The sequence below is a fragment of the Gymnoscopelus microlampas genome, assembly GCF_963454915.1.
Source record: "Gymnoscopelus microlampas genome assembly, chromosome: 16".
Lineage (NCBI taxonomy): Eukaryota > Metazoa > Chordata > Actinopteri > Myctophiformes > Myctophidae > Gymnoscopelus > Gymnoscopelus microlampas.
The window spans coordinates 49178900-49197299 of record NC_139953.1 but is presented as its reverse complement, the minus strand read 5'-3'; the positions used below and the strand labels follow the sequence as shown (position 1 = coordinate 49197299).

At 40.8% G+C, this 18400-nt stretch overlaps 1 protein-coding gene and 2 long non-coding RNA genes across 3 annotated transcripts; all 3 read left to right on the top strand.

The window, feature by feature from the left end:
* Positions 1-120: 120 nt before the first annotated feature.
* Positions 121-13402, top strand: LOC311063289 (dynactin subunit 1-like). Its single transcript, XM_084082661.1, has 4 exons — positions 121-222; positions 896-1089; positions 10584-10634; positions 11383-13402. The coding sequence occupies exons 1-3, from the start codon at positions 145-147 to the stop codon at positions 10603-10605; spliced, it is 294 nt and encodes a 97-aa protein (XP_083938787.1). The 5' UTR covers positions 121-144; the 3' UTR covers positions 10606-10634; positions 11383-13402.
* LOC311063298 lies at positions 6886-8299 on the top strand. Its single transcript, XR_014602572.1, has 5 exons — positions 6886-6932; positions 7143-7236; positions 7330-7444; positions 7723-7822; positions 8214-8299. It is a non-coding gene; the product is annotated as an uncharacterized lncRNA (long non-coding RNA).
* A 2544-nt stretch (positions 13403-15946) lies between the features above and the next one.
* Positions 15947-16923, top strand: LOC311063299. Its single transcript, XR_014602573.1, has 3 exons — positions 15947-15971; positions 16644-16719; positions 16862-16923. It is a non-coding gene; the product is annotated as an uncharacterized lncRNA (long non-coding RNA).
* The last annotated feature ends 1477 nt before the right edge of the window (positions 16924-18400 follow it).

Here is an 18400-nt window from a genome sequence, read left to right as displayed (position 1 = left end):
ACATTTAAATGGATATGGATAATTGTACCTGACTTTAAAACCATGTGCCTCTTGTAATGATTGTGTGTGTGTGTGTGTGTGTGTGTGTGTGTGTGTGTGTGTGTGTGTGTGTCACAGGTGGATGCTGCGCTGGGGTCAGTGGAGATGGTGGAGACCCTGACGGAGAGGAACCTGGACCTGGAGGAGAAAGTCCGGGAGCTGAGAGAGACGGTCACTGACCTGGTCAGTGCACCTGTGTTCTTCACCCCGACTTGCATGCAATCAGTGTTTCATACTGTAGCCCATTAAGACCTGAGGCCCATTTTACAAACGCCCTCTCAGTGGTTCTCAAACCTTTTCATGTCAAGGACCCCCAAATTGTTGTACAAGCTTGCAGCGTGGCACGAAGTGACACGTTGTGAGCTTGTAGATCTGCTATTTACAAAAGATTTGTACCGGTATACATTTTGAAAACTTAAAATGGGACATTCTGCATAAGGAATACTTTTACTTTTGGTATTTTAAAGGAATAGTTTACCCCGAAAATAACTTTCCGTCGCATTCCTAAGCCAATAATTTGATGACCGGCAGCGGTTCCGTATGGAGACACAAAGGAGATTCTTTGTGTCTCCATACAGAACCGCTGCCGGTGAGTAATCGATAGAAAACGTCATTTTGGGCGTGAACTATCCCTTAAGTACATTTTGATGCCACTACTTTTGTAGTTTTACCCAAGTAAATTTTGAATACCAGACTTTAGCTTGTAACAGTTTTCCTACATTGTAGTATTGATAATGTTACTTAAGTAAAAAGATTTGAGTACTCCTTCCACCACTGCATTTGGCTTTGTTCTACGCCTTACAATGTATGTACTACCACACATGACGGTCGGTCCCCTCTTCTGTCCTCCCAACAGGAGGCCATTAATGACATGAACGACGAGCTCCAGGAGAACGGCAGGGAGACTGAGATGGAGCTGAGAGAGCAGCTGGACATGAGCGGGGGAAAGGTCCGCGAGGCCCACAAGAGAGAGTTGAGGCTGCCCAGGAGACCATGGCCGATTACCAGCAGACCATCAACAAGTACAGAGAGCTCACTGCCAGCCTGCAGGTGCATAGATCACTACACACATACACGTTGTACTACTATACTTACCGCAACATTTTAGGATGGATTTTCGTTTTAAATGCATTTTTTCCCCCATGAGTTTTTTTGCCGTTTGTAACCCTGAACCTAACTCTAAATCCTAATTCTGACCCCAACCTGATTTTTTTCCTAATTGTAACCTTGGCTCTAAAAGTCTTTGTTAACAAATTCTCTTGTGGTGTCCAGGAAAATGGCCTTCACAAGGTCAATTTCTACTATACTTATGGGGACACGTGGCCCTCAAGTATATTCATAAACACAGGTCCTGCTGCATCCTCCTGCAGAGATGTTTGATTTCAAGATAAAGTTTGCAGAGACCAAAGCTTATGCCAATGTACGGCTGAGACGAATGTCAGAATGATAGGAATCTGATTGGGAGTTGATGGGGATTTGAATCAATCCAATGACAATAAAATGTCTAAAGTGACACTTTGGTACCACTACCACAAAACTCAAGCCAAGCCATACTGGAAAGAAATGGATTGGAAAAGGTTGTATCCAGTTTAACTGAGCACTAGGCTTACGTGATCATAATTCTTGTTAATGGCATCAATGGACATTTAGTTTAAAAGTTTTACATTAATAAAAGTTTAAGAAGAGTAATGAATAGTAACCGCTCTTATCATAGAATTAGGATAATCATTTCTGGATCCTAAAATTATTACGATATTTATCAATTCCGATTCCTTCATTTTCATGGGTACCTGGCAGTTTGGATATGGTTCCTAACTTCTATACCCAACCTTGACTGTGTGTCTTCCAGGCCATCGAGATGGAACTGAGGAAGATGGAGGTGGGCCAGGCTAACCGCCTTCATGCCTGAGTCCTTCCTCCGCCATGGAGGAGACCACGACTGTATCCTGGTGCTGCTGCTCATTCCAAGGCTCATCTGCAAGGTGTGTGTGATCTGCAAAAAAACGAAAAAAATAGTCTGACCAATGCCACATGGGTTCGATCCTGATTTTGGAGAGTCCTAGACCACTAATGTTTGACCGATCTTTTGTAAAAAAAAAAGTATTTTAATGTGTTTAACAACATAAGCCCTGTTCATACATTTTCAGAAATAGCCTATCTACAAGCTCACAATGTGTCGTGAGCTTGTAGATCGACTATTTTTGTTATTGTTTTGAAAACGTTTGTTAATGTTCACTTAAAATGACATGCCCAAATAGGGACACTCTGTTGAAAGTGGTAAAACATTGGGACACATCGGCTGCATAATTACAATACTGATCGTCGACAAATAAGTAAAACAATGGCCATATATCAGCCAACCGATGTATCGCTCAGGCTCTGCTTACCACCTGTTCCCAACATGTCCGTGTGTCATTTCCCCTGCAGGCGGAGTTGATCAGCAAGCAGGCCCAGGAGAAGTTTGACCTGAACGGTGACCCCCTGCAGGGAACCGCGATGAGGGGATCCCGTGGAGAGCAGCTCAGCTTCGCCTCAGGACTGGTCTACTCCCTGGGCCTGCTGCAGGCCACTCTGCACAAATATGAACAGTGAGTGACTATCGCACATGAGAGACTAAATTGGGAATGTTGTCATTGGAGAATACCCACCATGCTAAAACGTTATAACAAGATTCCAAATAAATTAAAAGATTCTGGTAATGCTCCATGTTGCTATCCAGAACTGAACACCTTTATTCCCAATGTATTGAACATCTTCAATAAAAATTCAGTCCAATGAGAGACAACTTTTCTCGCTCGTATTTAGTTTATAAGTTTTGTCCTCTGTTAACTACTTAAGCCCTACATACTTACCGTCATACCGTATGACGAATAGTGAAACTAGCAATTCTACAAGCTCACAACAATCTGCTATTTTTGCTGCAAGGGAAAGTGCGACATTGTATCATATTGGTCCCTGAATCTGAACAAAGCAAACGCACTACTGGTTTGAAAACACACTTAATGCATTACTTTTGAGCGTCCTGTGTAGGGTTGGGTACCGAAATACGGTTCCAAGTAGGAACCGATAAAGAAATTGTCGGTACCGGGTACCCAAACAAAATATGTAATTTCGGTTCTGCATATCGGTTCCTAGATGCGCTAAAAGCCGTTCAAACAAAGGCGTTAGAAGTCCTACACAAACAGCACAATCTGAGCAAAAATCACAAATCCGGTAAAACACCTATGTATGGAGAAGTATACATCAGTAGCGTCTCTCTGTATGGAGGAGTAGAGCTGCTGCTCTCTACGGGCGCACTCAGCCCAGACACATTCTCCCCGCATCCCCCCCCCCTCTCCCCTAACTCACTCACCACCATCTGAACTGAAGTAGTAAGGGAAGGAATAACCTGACCAGCAAACTTTGTAACCAAGATTTGCTGTTGTCAACTTGAAAACTAGAATCCACATGTCAGAGGGTGTAACATTAGTTGGAAAACCAGCGCTAGTTAAGAACTCGCGCAGGGCAAAATAATTAACACCAGCTGTGAACGCTTCTGTTTGTGTGTGTGTGTGTGTGTGTGTGTGTGTGTGTGTGTGTGTGTGTGTGTGTGTGTGTGTGTGTGTGTGTGTGTGTGTGTGTGTGTGTGTGTGTGTGTGTGTGTGTGTGTGTGTGTGTGTGTGTGTGTGTGTGTGTCTTTCAAAAATGAAACTGAAAGTGACTTCTTCAAAAGGAAGGAATGGCAGACCTAATATTATTAATGCATTTTGGCTGTGTGTGCAATAATGCAAATGCAGACATTATAATGCCTTTTTTAAATTTCTTGAATATGGCAGGGTAATGTTTTGAGGCATATTGTATTTTATTACTATACAATAGTAAATCAATAATTCTACACAATAAATAAATGTTTTAAATAACTGATCTCAATATGGACCCATTATAGTTATGATAAGTTTTGCCATAATCATGTAGCTCTACAACAGAGGCACAGCCATGGCAGCAATGGTACAAAAAAAACTTTAAAAAAATGTATATATATATATTTTTTAAATTAATAATTTCCGGCTATTCGGTTTTCGGCCAAGTGTTTCCTGTATTCGGTATTCGGTTTCGGCCAAGAATTTTCCATTCGGTGCATCTCTATTAAATAAACATTTGACCTCTTATTTTTTTACCATTTTGGAACCAAAATATGGAACCGATCGGAACCGGATCCGATAAGCAGAACCGGAACCGGAACCGGACTCGTAAAAATCCTAACGATACCCATCCCTAGTCCTGTGTATCACAAAAACCTTAACGTTATCGGTCTCTCCACTCTCGCCACTTCTAACATTATCTGTCCTTCCATTGTCATGTGCTCCTCTCATCCAGGGCTATGAGTGGCTGCAGTGTGGAGGTGTTTAAGAGGATGGGCACGCTGTACTCTGAAATGAGCGTCCACGAGCGCTCTCTGGACTACTTCATCGACCTGCTGCACAAAGACCAGCTGGATGAGACCATTCAAGTGGAGCCACTCACCAAGGCCATCAAATACTACCAGGTAACAACAATACAGGACCTCTAGGCTGCCATCTAGCATTTAAAACATGCACACATTTGTGTGTGTGTGTGTGTGTGTGTGTGTCTCTCTCTCCATTGAACAACTGTGCATGTGTCTGGTCTGCATTAATACGCATTCAACGTATTCATGCTTGTTACTTGTCTGTAAGTAACTCACTACTGTTGTGTCCTCCAACATCTGTACAGCATCCACCTGGCGGAGCTCACAGAGGACTGCACCGTGCAGCTGGCTGACCACATCAAGGTATTTCAACGCCTTGTGATTTTTTTTTTTTTTTTTTTGTTGGTGTTTGCTGGGTTACATGTCGCCTTTCCGACGTTAACGAACCCTATACCTAACCCTAACCCTAACCGCACACGGAAGCCACTAGTCGGAGTGGCGAGATGTCGGAATGGAAGGCGGTTACCGTTTGCTGCTGTCTGCTGCACCTTTAATACGGTCACACCCTTGCCCGTTAAAGCCGAAAGCAAGCTACGTACACTGCAACTGTGAAGACAAACGGATCTAACAAAATAAGACTAAGGAAGTTTATTTTGTAATTTGGTGATTTTTTTTTAATTCTGTTGTGATTTGGCACTATAGTCAAATTTAACAAATTGTCTCAAGACAGTTTACATATAGAGCAGAGACCCAACGTTTCCCCCCCTGAGAGAACATTTGGCAACAGTGGCAAGGAAAAAACCCTCCTTTTAACCACTTAAACCCTATACTTGAACCCTATACTTGAATCCATCCAGTCAACTTAGTTGACTGGATTCCCAAGAACTCTATTCTAGATCCACTCCTGTTTTCGCTCTACACTGAAATACATTGTCATCAAATGTTTGCCCCAGAATAGGGTTCATGTGGTTATTGGGAAGAAACCTTGGGCAGAACCAGGCTCTAGAGGGTGGGCGCCCCTGAGATACAGGGGAATGGAGAGAGAGAATAAGTGCCTGGTGTGCATGGATTCAAGTTCTCGCCACGACTGATTTCAGTCATTTGTATTCCATAGAAGCCAGCATGTCTTCTATGGCATCATGTTGCGCACCTATGCTCTCAATGCGCCTGCGACTGTTTCACAAATCACACATTACGACTTGGTCATACAAACCTTTTTCAGTCGTGAGATTGTATTTTGCTTTTATCCATGGGTGTGTCTCAGTTCATCCAGAGTGGCCTGGACTGTGTGGCAGTGGCGTCGGCTCGCCTGCGGGCCTTCCTGACCGCCGGTCAGGAGAGCTCCAGCCTCTGCATCCTGCCGAAGGACCTGGACACCTCCTGCTCCGACATCAGACAGTTCTGCAAGAAGATCCGTCGCCGCATGCCCGGAACGGACGTGATGGGAGCACCCGCCGCTGTCATGTTTGGACCACAGGTACACATACACCCATTCTACTGTCTGTACGGGTCAGTGATTCTCAAACCTTTGAATTTCAAGGACCCGCCCCCCCCTAATTTTTATGTGCACTAGGCCACAGACCCCCATTTGATGCAATTCATCTCTGGGGTCAATTCTTCATCTCTGGGAACCCCAATCTACCCTGTAAAATATGTTTTCAATTTAAAAAAAAAAGCTACTTTTTGATATAATCTTTCACTGATATATTTTTCACAATGACCATTCCACATACAGGTAAATGTTGTTTGACAACTTCTCTTAGAGTGTTTGCCCCTGACAACCGGGAATGTATTTCTTTATGTACTTTTACAGTTAATAACAGGATTCCCACGGTCATGAATTTCCTGGATATATTTTGAAATGAGAAAAACTGTCTGCCAGGCCTGGAAAATGTTTGGAATTCATCAAATGTTTTTGAAGATGTTTGGATATACATAGTTTTTGGCTATTGATTTTGTTCATAAAAAACATGTCTGACATTTCATGAAATATGTAACATGGTAAAATGCAGTGCTGCGTGAGAGCTGCCTATTATACAGAACATCACGTAACAAAAATAATACATCTACAAGCTAAGAACAAACGTTGTTAGCTTGTAGATCTGTTCTGTCGCGTGACGCCTTTGCTCGAGGTCTGTCTTGGGGCATTGATGGAGTAAGAGCCTCATTATTGCCACCATACGATTGATATAGGCCTGGAAATAGGGTGAAAAAGTTATGGAAAAGTTTTGAAAATGACCAGGTAAAAATGTGTGGGAACCCTGACCAGTGCTTTAAAATATTACTGTCTATCCCTGTGTTTCCCCTCCCTTTTTTTTACTTCCACTTAGATGGTTGAAAAAAATCTGAAGGACAGACCTGGCGGAGAGAGGATCCTTACCGAGTATGCTCGGACAAAAAGCCTAACGGATACTAGAAGACGCGACATGGTGAAGATATTGGTTGCACACATGGCAAGTGAACATGGGTATGTTGTCATCTAAAAATTATGCACCCAATACACAATTTTGGTTGTACTTGGTGCAGGCCAAAATCCTCCTTTTTGCAGAAGGCAGCGGCACAGCAATACTTTTGTTTGGATCTCATACGTGTGTGTGTGTGTGTGTGTGTGTGTGTGTGTGTGTGTGTGTGTGTGTGTGTGTGTGTGTGTGTGTGTGTGTGTGTGTGTGTACTGTAGGACGAGTCCTTCAAGGCGTGTTAAAGAGGACTATGCACAGGGCATCACTGCCTTATTCCCATACCTGGCCGATCCCCAGGGAAATTTGGGCTATGTAAGTACATAAAACACCAGTCTAACGCACATTTACACATGCTCATTAAAACCAAATGACACTTTCCCCCCCTCTTTTCTTCTTGTGTTTTAGGAACAGTATTACAGTCCAGTCGATGGGAGTGGGTTTCTGGCATGGCGAGTGAAATCACTTCAAAAAGAAGCATCAGAGGGACAAAAAAAGAGCTGAAATGTTCAGCCACTGACGGGTGTGTGATTTTGATTGTAGCTAGAATTTAAGGCTGAAGTCACATGTTCACACACACACACACACACACACACACACACACACACACACACACACACACACACACACACACACACACACACACACACACACACACACACACACACACAGGAAGAACCAGTGCAACATGTCATGTTTCCCCCAGTCCACTGTCTAGCAACTGTGAAGATGGATCCTTATAGTAAATGCATATCACTGGAAAGTATTGCAGCAGTATATGTGGTTTCTACACTGTTACAGGTGGTCCAAATGCTGGCGACAGAGCTCCCGTCTGTGAGGAAAACCAGCTAACCACAGAAACCCAGTGTCGTGAGGCCATTGTATATGTGGCTGTATGTATGTATGTATGTATGTGGCTCTTCAACTGCCTTGCATTAACCCACTAAGACCTGAGGAAGCGTCTGTGTCACTTTTTCATTTGAGCTAAAAAGCATTATTTTACACTTTGACTATTCAAAAATAGCAGATATATATCCCCTCCCCTCCTCTCCTCTCCCCTTCTCTCCTTCTCTCCATATCTACAAGCTCACTGTGAGTTTAATGTTTGGAAAATAGCAGATCTGCAAGCTCACTGTAAACTTGTTGCCTTATTTTAAATAGCCGATCGACAAGCTCACTTGTCAGCTTGTAGATAACTTGTGAGCTTGTAGATCTGCTATTGTCACTATATTTATATAGTGACAAATATATATTTGTGTCTAAAATACAGTATTTTTGCTTGACATTTTCAGCTGTGGCGTGGCTGTACACCGGATCTGATATCTTGGCCAACACAGCTGTGGACTGAGGGGACCGTCCCAGACTGCACTACTGCAAGGTTTGTTTAACATAACATGACACATGTGCAAATCAAAACCTTTTAGATCTAACTATCTAATGTTAGCATATGGACATTTTCTTGTGGTCAGTCCATTGTCCGTTTTTAAGGAGGCATTGCCAATATATATACTCTGTAGCTTAACTCTTTGACTGCCATATGAACAGTGTAATAGTAAGTAAGTAAGTAAGTAAATTTTATTTATAGAGCACCTTTCGAAACAGTGTTACAAAGTGCTGTACAATGGAACACAAAATACAAAAATACAAAATCAAAAATACATACAGTTAACAAGATACCAACAGGGTATCATAGTACAAAATAGTGAAAAGTACAAAACAGCAAGGATAAAAACAAAGCGTTGACCTATGTGAGTCAGGTAACTTCAAAGTGCTTACGAAACAACAGTGTTTTAAGCATTCTCTTAAAACTTTCAACAGACTCAGCATGTTTTAAAGCCAGGGGAAGGGCGTTCCACAGTGTGGGAGCAACTACTGCAAAGGCCCTGTCACCCTTTGTTTTTAGATTGGATGCGGGTATCTTCAAGAGGCCTTTGTCAGAGGACCTGAGGGACCTCACATTTTCCTTAGGGGGCAGTAGCTCAGTGATGTAAAGTGGCGCTAGCCCATGTAGAGCTTTATAGGTGGTTAACAAAATTTTGAAATCTATCCTGGACCTAATTGGAAGCCAGTGAAGTGCGGCTAATACTGGTGTTATGTGTGCTCTGCGATTAGTATTGGTGAGGATTCTGGCCGCCGTGTTCTGTACTAGTTGAAGTCGGGATAGTGACGCACGGCTCAGAGTGGTGTAGAGTCCGTTGCAGTAATCAAGACGGGAAGAGACAAATGCATGCATGATTTTTTCCAGGTCTTGAGACGTGATAATTGATTTTATTTTATTAATGTTGCGCAGATGGTAGAAACATGACTGAGTTACCTTTTTAACATGGAACTCAAAGTTCATCTGGTTGTCGAAAAAGACACCCAGGTTCTTTGCTGTCTGTGTGACATTAGTAGCCAAAGAACCAAGGGACAGCCGAATTGCATCTGAGCTACACTCGGGGCCTATGATGAGGATTTCAGTTTTATCTGGGTTAAGTTGTAGGAAATTTTGTGCCATCCAATTTTTAATGCCGGTTAAACAGTCATGCATGACTGTGAGTTTACTGAGGTTGTTTTGCTTGAATGAGAGATACAGCTGTGTATCATCAGCGTAGCAATGATATGACATACCTTCATAAGTGTTGATAAGAGTACCAAGGGGTAGCATATATAGGGAGAACAGGACTGGACCAAGTATGGAGCCCTGGGGGACCCCACAGGTCAGGGGAGCTGAGGAGGACGCATAACTGTCAACAGCGACAGCCACACTTCTCCCTGACAAATAGGAGGAGAACCATTCCAGGGCCGACCCGTTTAATCCCACCCACTGTTGAAGCCTATTTAGAAGGATGGAGTGATCGATAGTGTCAAAAGCTGCGCTTAAGTCGAGCAGCAACAGCACTGAACACTCACCAACATCAGCCCTCATGAGGATGTCGCTAGAGACTCTGAGGAGTGCAGTTTCAGTGCTGTGCTTCTGGCGGAAACCGGACTGAAACGTGTCAAAAATGTTATTGTTATTAAGAAAATGTAAAAGTTGATTACAAACAACCTTTTCTAAGACTTTAGAAATGAACGAGAGTTTGGATATGGGTCTATAATTGGAGTGAACTAGTGGATCGAGACTTGGTTTTTTTAAGAGTGGTTGGATAATGGCATGCTTAAAGTGATCAGGCACACAGCCAGAGACTAAGGAGCTATTGATGATGGATAAGAAGTAGGGGCTTAGACAGTTAAAAGCATCTTTTAAGAGTGCAGTAGGAACAATGTCAACAGGACTGGAGGAGGGGTGTGCCACTGCTGCCAGCAAAAACAGTGATTTTTACTGTATCAGTTTGCATAGAAAAATACTGTACTTGTACTTCTATCCACTACAGCTCAGAGGCAAATATTGTACTTTTAATCCACTACAATTGTTAGAAAACTTTAGTTACTTTGTAGATTTTGGTTATTGTTTAAAAAAACATAGGGTACATTAACCACTTCAGCCCCATTTAAACTTTGGCTATTTGAAAATGGCAGATCTAAAAGCTCACAATGCAACATGTTGTGAGCTTGTAGGCTTACAAGCTCACTTGTCAGCTTGTTGGACACTTGTCAGCTTGTAGATCTGCTATTGTCTATTGATATGCATGTACTTTCATAGCTTTGTGTCTAAAATATTGTATTTATTTTTTTTACAGCTCCTGCTGCGGACCCAGGTGACAGACACACCATCCCAGGCCTACTGCAAGGTAACTATCTAATGTTGGCTTATTGACATTGTCTTGGGGTCAAATACTAGGTTGTGGGGGTCTATGGTTTAATGCATAGGCTAAAAAATGGAAGCTCTTTGACATTACAATAGTTTGAGAACCACTGGTATTCAGGTGACAAGTATATGTTGCTTACATTTTCTATAGTTGTCAGCTAATAATAATAATAATAATACATTTTATTTATAACGCACTTTACATTCTCACGGATGTCAGAGTGCTACAGATTAAAAACAGAGCATAAAAACAGCATAGGCAACAAAACAATTACAATAGACCCAACCAGGCTAAACTAAAGGGCCAACTTTTAGAAATTATAACTCAATACGAAAAACAAACAAAGTCCATGAAAAATTAGAAAAATGCTTTTTTTAAAAGGTAGGTTTTTAGTCAATTTTTAAAAGCATCAGTGGACTGTGGCGCTCTCAGGTGGTCTGGGAGGGCATTCCACAGACATGGGGCTGTGTGGCAGAAGGCCCGGTCGCCCATGGTGCGGAGGTTGGTGTCAGGCACGACAAGAAGGTTGGTGTTGTTGGAGCGGAGGCTTCGGGTGGCAGGTTTTGGGGTGAGGAGTTCTTTGAGGTAGGGGGGGGGGGGGGGGGGCGTTGCCGTAAATGCACTGATGGGTGAGAAGGGAAATCTTGTATTCGGTCCTGAAGGAGATGGGGAGCCAGTGAAGTGAGCGGAGGGTGGGTGTGATATGGTCATATTTTCGCACTCTCATCAGGACCCTATCAGCGCTGTTTTGGATGTATTGGAGCCTTTGGAGGCTCTTGTTAGGGATCCCGATGAGTAGTGCATTGCAGTAATCCAGCCTGGAGGAGATAAAGGCGTGGACGAGTCAGCTGACTGAAAGGTGATAATAGGGGGGTGATTAGAGGTGTGGTTATCCATATGTGGCCAATATTTCAGCACAATATGACACTTTTCAAGATGGATCTTGGCACTGTTTCTTTGCTATTGTCCAGTTTATAGAAAGCTATATGCTGATAGCCATCATTGCTTTGTGTTTGTTTAGTAACAGGGAACAGCCTGTCTCTGCAGGTCCTTTTTAAACAGAAAATTAAGGGTGTGTTGGCAATTTCATCCAACCATAATCAACAACTTGATTGTATAGGATGTGTCCTGTATGAGTTCTCTCTCCTGATTGGATGAAATTGGTCTCTCAAAATCACAATTTAGTTTTAAAGGCAGTTACTGTATTCACCCAGAAGCAGTATAATAGCAGTCGCACCCCTACTTAAGTAAGACTGTGTTTGCATACTGGTACAGTGGTGTAGTTAACTGGTATAGTTGCTGTGTTTTCACGTCGTGGATGCAATGTATTATTTAGTATATTCGTTTCCATTTGAAAGTATGCTTTAATAAGTACCTGGCATACAAACATGCTCACTTCTGTGTGCCTACGTGTCTTTGGGTCATTCCAGGGCCAGTGTTTAAAGGAGGAGTTCACCCAAAAAATTACTTATTTTCTATCAATTGCACACCCTATGAAGCCTTGAATCCATGGATTATTTTTTGTTTTTGTCGCATTCCTAAGCCAATAATTTGATTCCCGTCTCCTACCAGCTAATGTATCCGGTAGGAGACACAAAGTAGATTATTTGTGTCTCCTACCGGAAATACACACGGTCATCAAATTATTGTCTTAGGAATGCCACAAAAACAAAAATAAATCCATGAAATCAAGGCATAAATCACAGTATTATTCATATTGTAGCATTGTTTTGTCTTTTTTCATAACTATTGATTGTGAAGCATTTGTTTGAAAAGAACACTAACACTTGTTTCCCTGTTTTTCAGAAGCCGTCCAGCACTGACATGTTTTTTTGCCTTTAACCTTTTTCTACTTTTCAGGAATGTTCTTTGTGAATAATTGTCATATTTCTAAGATAATTGCATTCCATTTATGTTGTGGCTCGTGAACCGGTAGTACCCAATTTCTATAACACAATATTGGCCATCCCTGAATTTAATAACAAACTCACACATGAAATAATCAATTCTAACAAATGCATAACAAACTATTTTGGATTGTATACTGCCTTTTCATGACCCACTACCTTATATTTACATGTGCATGTTGTAAATGTTTAACTCACCATTTGTTTTTAGGGCTGTAAGACTGTAACACTTATTAAGACTAAATTATTTTTTAATTCATTTTGACAAAAAATGTAATTTTATTCAAACAGCCAATATACACTTATTAAAATAGGACTTAATTTCCTAATTAAACTAATAAATGTAATCCCAAAATAATTATGGAAAATGTTACACATTGATTCATTGATAAATACAAAATTAGATATCTACAAAATACACTTTGAGATAATTAACTTAATCAATATAGTTGCAGCCCTACAATTTGTACCTATTTTTTCAGAATGTTACATGTTGTTTAATAATATTTTAATATATTTACCAGGAGCTTGCTTGATCCCCTTTTTTAACAAATGGGTCGGTGCAAGAATTTTTTTCCCCGTGCACTCCTAAATTGGCTGAAATAGGAGGCGGGTTTTTTGCTTCACCCTGGAAAATATTGAATTTACTTAAAAGTTAGAATATAATTTTGGATAATAACAGTAATAGTAGTAATAATAATCATTATAGCATCAACAATATATCTGTCAATAATAAACTGTTTACAGGCATTGTAATAGTTACCATACTATATAATTGTATAATTATCAATAATAACTATAATTAACCTATATATAGAATCATAAAATATAACCATACTATTATTACATATATAATCATAATAACAACAACTATAATAACAATAATTGATAGGACATTATACCAAATATATTGATGGTGTTGCTTACAGTAAAGGTACCAATAATACAATTGTGTTAATAAATACTTTAAACTATATCTGCTCTGCTTTGTCTCTACTTATTATTCTTTTTACCATGTGGTTGAAAAGTGAATCTATATGTTTGGTAATGTATTTAGTCGCATGTATTTAACATTTACAATGAATACAGATGTGTGTTTTTTTTTTTTTTGGAATTACTATTCATAATCAGAAGGGTTCTTCACTACTAAAGCTGAACAAAAAGTGAAACTTTGGAATGTAACATCTCTTAATACCTAAGCCCATACACATATGAACATAATACACAAAAGTTTTTTGTTTAACTGACAAAAAAATTTGCCTTCTACAATCTGGTGTTTTAATTTATTTGACCAACTTATCCACTTAACGGTTTGATCCATGCAAGTGTCAAAGCTTGTAATTGAAAGTGTTGTCAGACTATAATCTCTGCCTGCTGGACAAAATGGACTTCAATCCCTCTACTGTGTGTAAAACTGTGAAGCAATCTACATGGACATTAGAGCTTAACCAAAACTCCTGCCTGGTGATGACAAGTCTGTCACAATGTAGGCTAAACAATAGTTTTTCATTGTGGTATTGACGCCATTCAGTAACATTGATGTGCCTGATATGCTGGGGAGTATCTATTTTACAATATACAAAATGGTATGGCTTCAACCCAGCTACTAGCCAGGTCGACATGTATCGTAATGGTTCCACATGTATTATATGGTGAGACATTCCCATGTACATTACAAGGTATTTAATATCTATTATCAGGCTGGGGGAAAATAGGTGCTGAATCTTATACTCACAAAACATGACATCATAATATAAGGAAAACGTGAAATGTCTTCTGAGTATTTACAACTTGTTTGCAAATAGCAGATATGCCATTTACTCTATATACACAGGGTATTGTCTCCTCTCAATATCTCAGATCAGAACAATAAGGTAAAAAAAAAGGCAAGTTTGCTTTAACAATAATTTATTTTGAGATCTTCAACACCACTGGAGACTGGACTGTGAACTATGTGACGATGGATTCCTTGGACCCCCATGGCCGCAACCCAGAACTCTGCGTCGGCGCAACCACACTTTGCAATTGCCCTGAATTGTGAAAATTCTAGTTCAGTCTTATGCTAGATGTGCTCCTGTTTCTGCTCAACATTGTAACAGGGCCTTTTATTTATATGGTATATATTTTACCACGAATGTTCGTATTTTACCACAAATGTTCCATTTTCGTATGAAAATCTTGTACATATTGTGTGTCTTGTGACGATGGAGCTAAGGAATGGTTCAGAAGCTGTGTTCACGTTCACAAAATGAATATTTTGCAATTGGTCTATTTGTTCTATTTGATGCCTCTTTGTTATGCATCTTTTGGGAGGCCAAATACAGGCTTATATTTTTGTAACTGTCATTATTTGACTGTTCTCTTGGGATAAAAAAAACTAAAACAAAACAAAACAATTAAACGTCAACGGTATAGTTTGAATTAACGGCTTGCTCCTCCGGACGCGAAACGTAACGTCTGGGGGGTGACAGATACATTTTTTACACCCACCCTTTGTTATTGTGGTCCAAGTGAAGACGATGATTACTTTTAATTGAAAGTCATGTGTAATAATTAAAAGTAACTTCCCCTACACTGTCTATGAATTGACCTTCCTTCTCTCCGTGTCTTCCGGGTTGCAGTTGGAGGTTCTTCACCTGCTGTCTCCAGAACAGAAGGCTGAGCTGCTACTGAGGCCTGAGGTTGCAGGCCTGGACAACGGGACCCTCAGCCTGATCTTCCACAGCTTGATGACCGGTGGTCCTGGGCCCACCCCCACCTCCACCCCCGGATACACATACACCTCACATAGCCCCTACTCACCACCACCACCACCACCACCACAGAATAGCTTCAGAGAGGTTGCATAGCTTTAAATATTATACATTTCTTTCATCCAATTAAACTTTTACCAGATTGTTGATGGTAATCTTCATAACCTTAAACAATATTATTTTGTTCTTTTTGAAACACTTGCAGGTGGTGAATGGGTTGATGGGAGCTTTCAGACCTGTTGGGAGCCTCGTCAGTGAGTTTGTGTCTCTCACACGTGAGGTACATACAGCGTACATACATATACTATATGCATATATGAGAAGCCAATTACTTGTTTTTATATGACTAGTTTATTATGGTTATGCATATTACATCTGCTAACCTGACATGACCCTGACATTCCTATCTATCTGTTGCTCTCCAGAGAAATGTATCCGAGATCGGAAGCATGACTCTGACCCAGACCCTGCTGAACTGGACCCTAGCTGAGCTGGCTGGCATGTACACGCCACATAATACGTCCATAGCCCAACCAATGGAAGAGTTTGATGTGACAAATGTGGAGGATTGGTTCAACCATGTTGTACCGCCACTATTACAGAGATTCTTACCCCATGGGCAACTCCCTGACCCTCAAGTATGCCTTCCACCAAGTGTTGTAAGTACAATTCATATTCTTTCATACAGTGAGTAGATGCATGTACAGTCCAGCGTCCATGTCTTTCCAATTATGTTGTGCAGGCTAGTCTTGACCAAAGTCACAGATTTTCCTGGATGAGCCGAACTAGTTTAATTAAGAGTGCCGGTGGTGTTAGTGGACTTCTGTTTCCTTTCACATTCAACACAACACAACACAAAATAATGGAAATCAACAAAAGGGCAACGTTTATTTATGGATTAACTCAAAACGTTTCTTTGAATATTACATGCGAGATAGCAAATATTGAGTGAGTAATAACTGGAATTGTTGATTGTAACCTTAAACAAGTGACCTAAGCAAGGCAGGACACAAAGATTACAAAAGGAAAGACAAACACAAGCCCTTTACTAAGATGTGAACACAGGGTAGGTGGCTGAACAAAGTTAAAATTATTAAAGGGAACTTAAATACAAACCGACACAAGGAATTTGTCACTTTGTGATAGTGAACCTAACAAGACAAAGGTCAACAATGTCCTGCTTTTGGAGTGATAACAAAGGTCAGCCTCTGGGCACCCTCTGGTGGCCATCCAGAAATATTGCAGGTTATGTCCTTTGTAAGTCCCTTGTTTCGTCCACTGTCCATTATCTATGAATATGATGCTGATTATTGTGCTTGCTTGTTGAACAGCTATTTGGACATGGGCAATGACACCACTGAGGTCCAGGACACTTGCAGCATCACCCTTGAAGAAAGATCATGTGGCGTGAGAAGGCTTTATTAATTGTTTCTGAATTTCTTTAATTTAAATGTATTACACAAAGGATTCCAAATTCTATTCTAGATGTCGTCGGATAGGAAAGTCATGCCTGTACATCCATTATCCTTCTCCCCATCTCTTCTACCAGCTTACCAACGCAGTGGAAAATGTGGCCCGTTTCATGCACTGTGCTGCCCGTAGCAACCTCACTATGTCAGAGTCGATGATACCCAGGAGAACCTGGAGGACCCAGACTTCATCAGGATGTGGTTCCAGATCAAACTGCTGCCTCTGCTGCCTACAGTTCCCATAAGCCTCCTCGACTGCCTCAGCTTTAAGAACTTCACCTGTCCTGTTTACCAAGCCCTGTGAGTTGTCCCGTTTATAAAGGGAATGCTATCTTCTCTAGAACATAACTGTTTCCCAAACATTTTCAGCTTGAGACCTGAAAGATACATTTGGTGACTTCCTGGGACCTAAACTTTTAAGAAAAATCATTATGAATTATAAAGTATGCATATTTAAAAAATGTATTTCTTAAAATCTTCTGAAAATCTTTTGTATTCCTTTTCCTTTTCTTTAATTTCTGAAAATCTGTTGATTTAAAAAACTTTACCTTACTTTAATTCATAAAACCTGGTCTGTGACCCAAAAATGGGTCAAGAGTAAGACCCTACGTTTGGAAAACACTTATAGTCGAAATACACAAAATAGTCCCGGAATAATGATACATTTCTTTGCATTGCTGGGTCCAGAGTAAAAGACCTGAGTCATCATATGTGTCTCATGGATCCTGATCACAACCACAGCCCAGTGATGTACGAACACTTCATCCATTCCTTCTTGCTACATCACAACACGTCCGGTAAGTGAACCAAGTAGCCATAGCTAGAGACAAGCTCAGAGGACCATTTGTCTGCAGATGTACAGGAATTTCTGTTGCTTTCAGGGTACATTTTTGAGTAAAACATTACTCTATTCTAATACTATACTATTATAGCCTACACTGACTTGTGTATTTATCTTCAGATCCTCAGTGTGTCTCCTCATCCAGCCATAGTGCAGAATGGCTGGAGGAGAACTTTGGATTCTTCTCCATGTTCGCCCCCATCACAGACTTCTATGACCTCAACCGTGACTTCTCTGGAGTGAGTGTGGATAATCTGAACATTTTTACTGAAAACATTGATTTGATTGTTTGTACTTGACACTACAATTTCAGTAACTTAATAACCTTTCAACCTGGCGTATATTTTGGGCATGTCATCACAGGATTGCAAGATTTTCAAAAACGTAATAGCTGATTTGCGAGTGTGACATTATAATTCGATTACGTATAAAATAGGGCTTCAGTGGTTAAATCTCATATCCTGCCCTCTCCCATTATGTCCTGTCTGTCTGTCTCTTGTCTTAAACGTGTCCAGATTCTACACCTCCTGACTCCGAAGCAGACTGCAGAGATGCTGCTGGTGCCTACTCCTCCAGAGAAAGATCCATGCAGTGTTTGACCATCTGACACAGTCTCAAGGAGACTTTCCTGAGTTCCTGCACCACCTGGTTCTGCTCGCTAGAGAGGTAACCTCATCTGTAGAGCGTCTTATGACAGCTTAAAAAACGTACAGCAAAATATAATAGTAATTATAATTATTATTATTATTATTATAATGCATGGACATTTATCCACCCT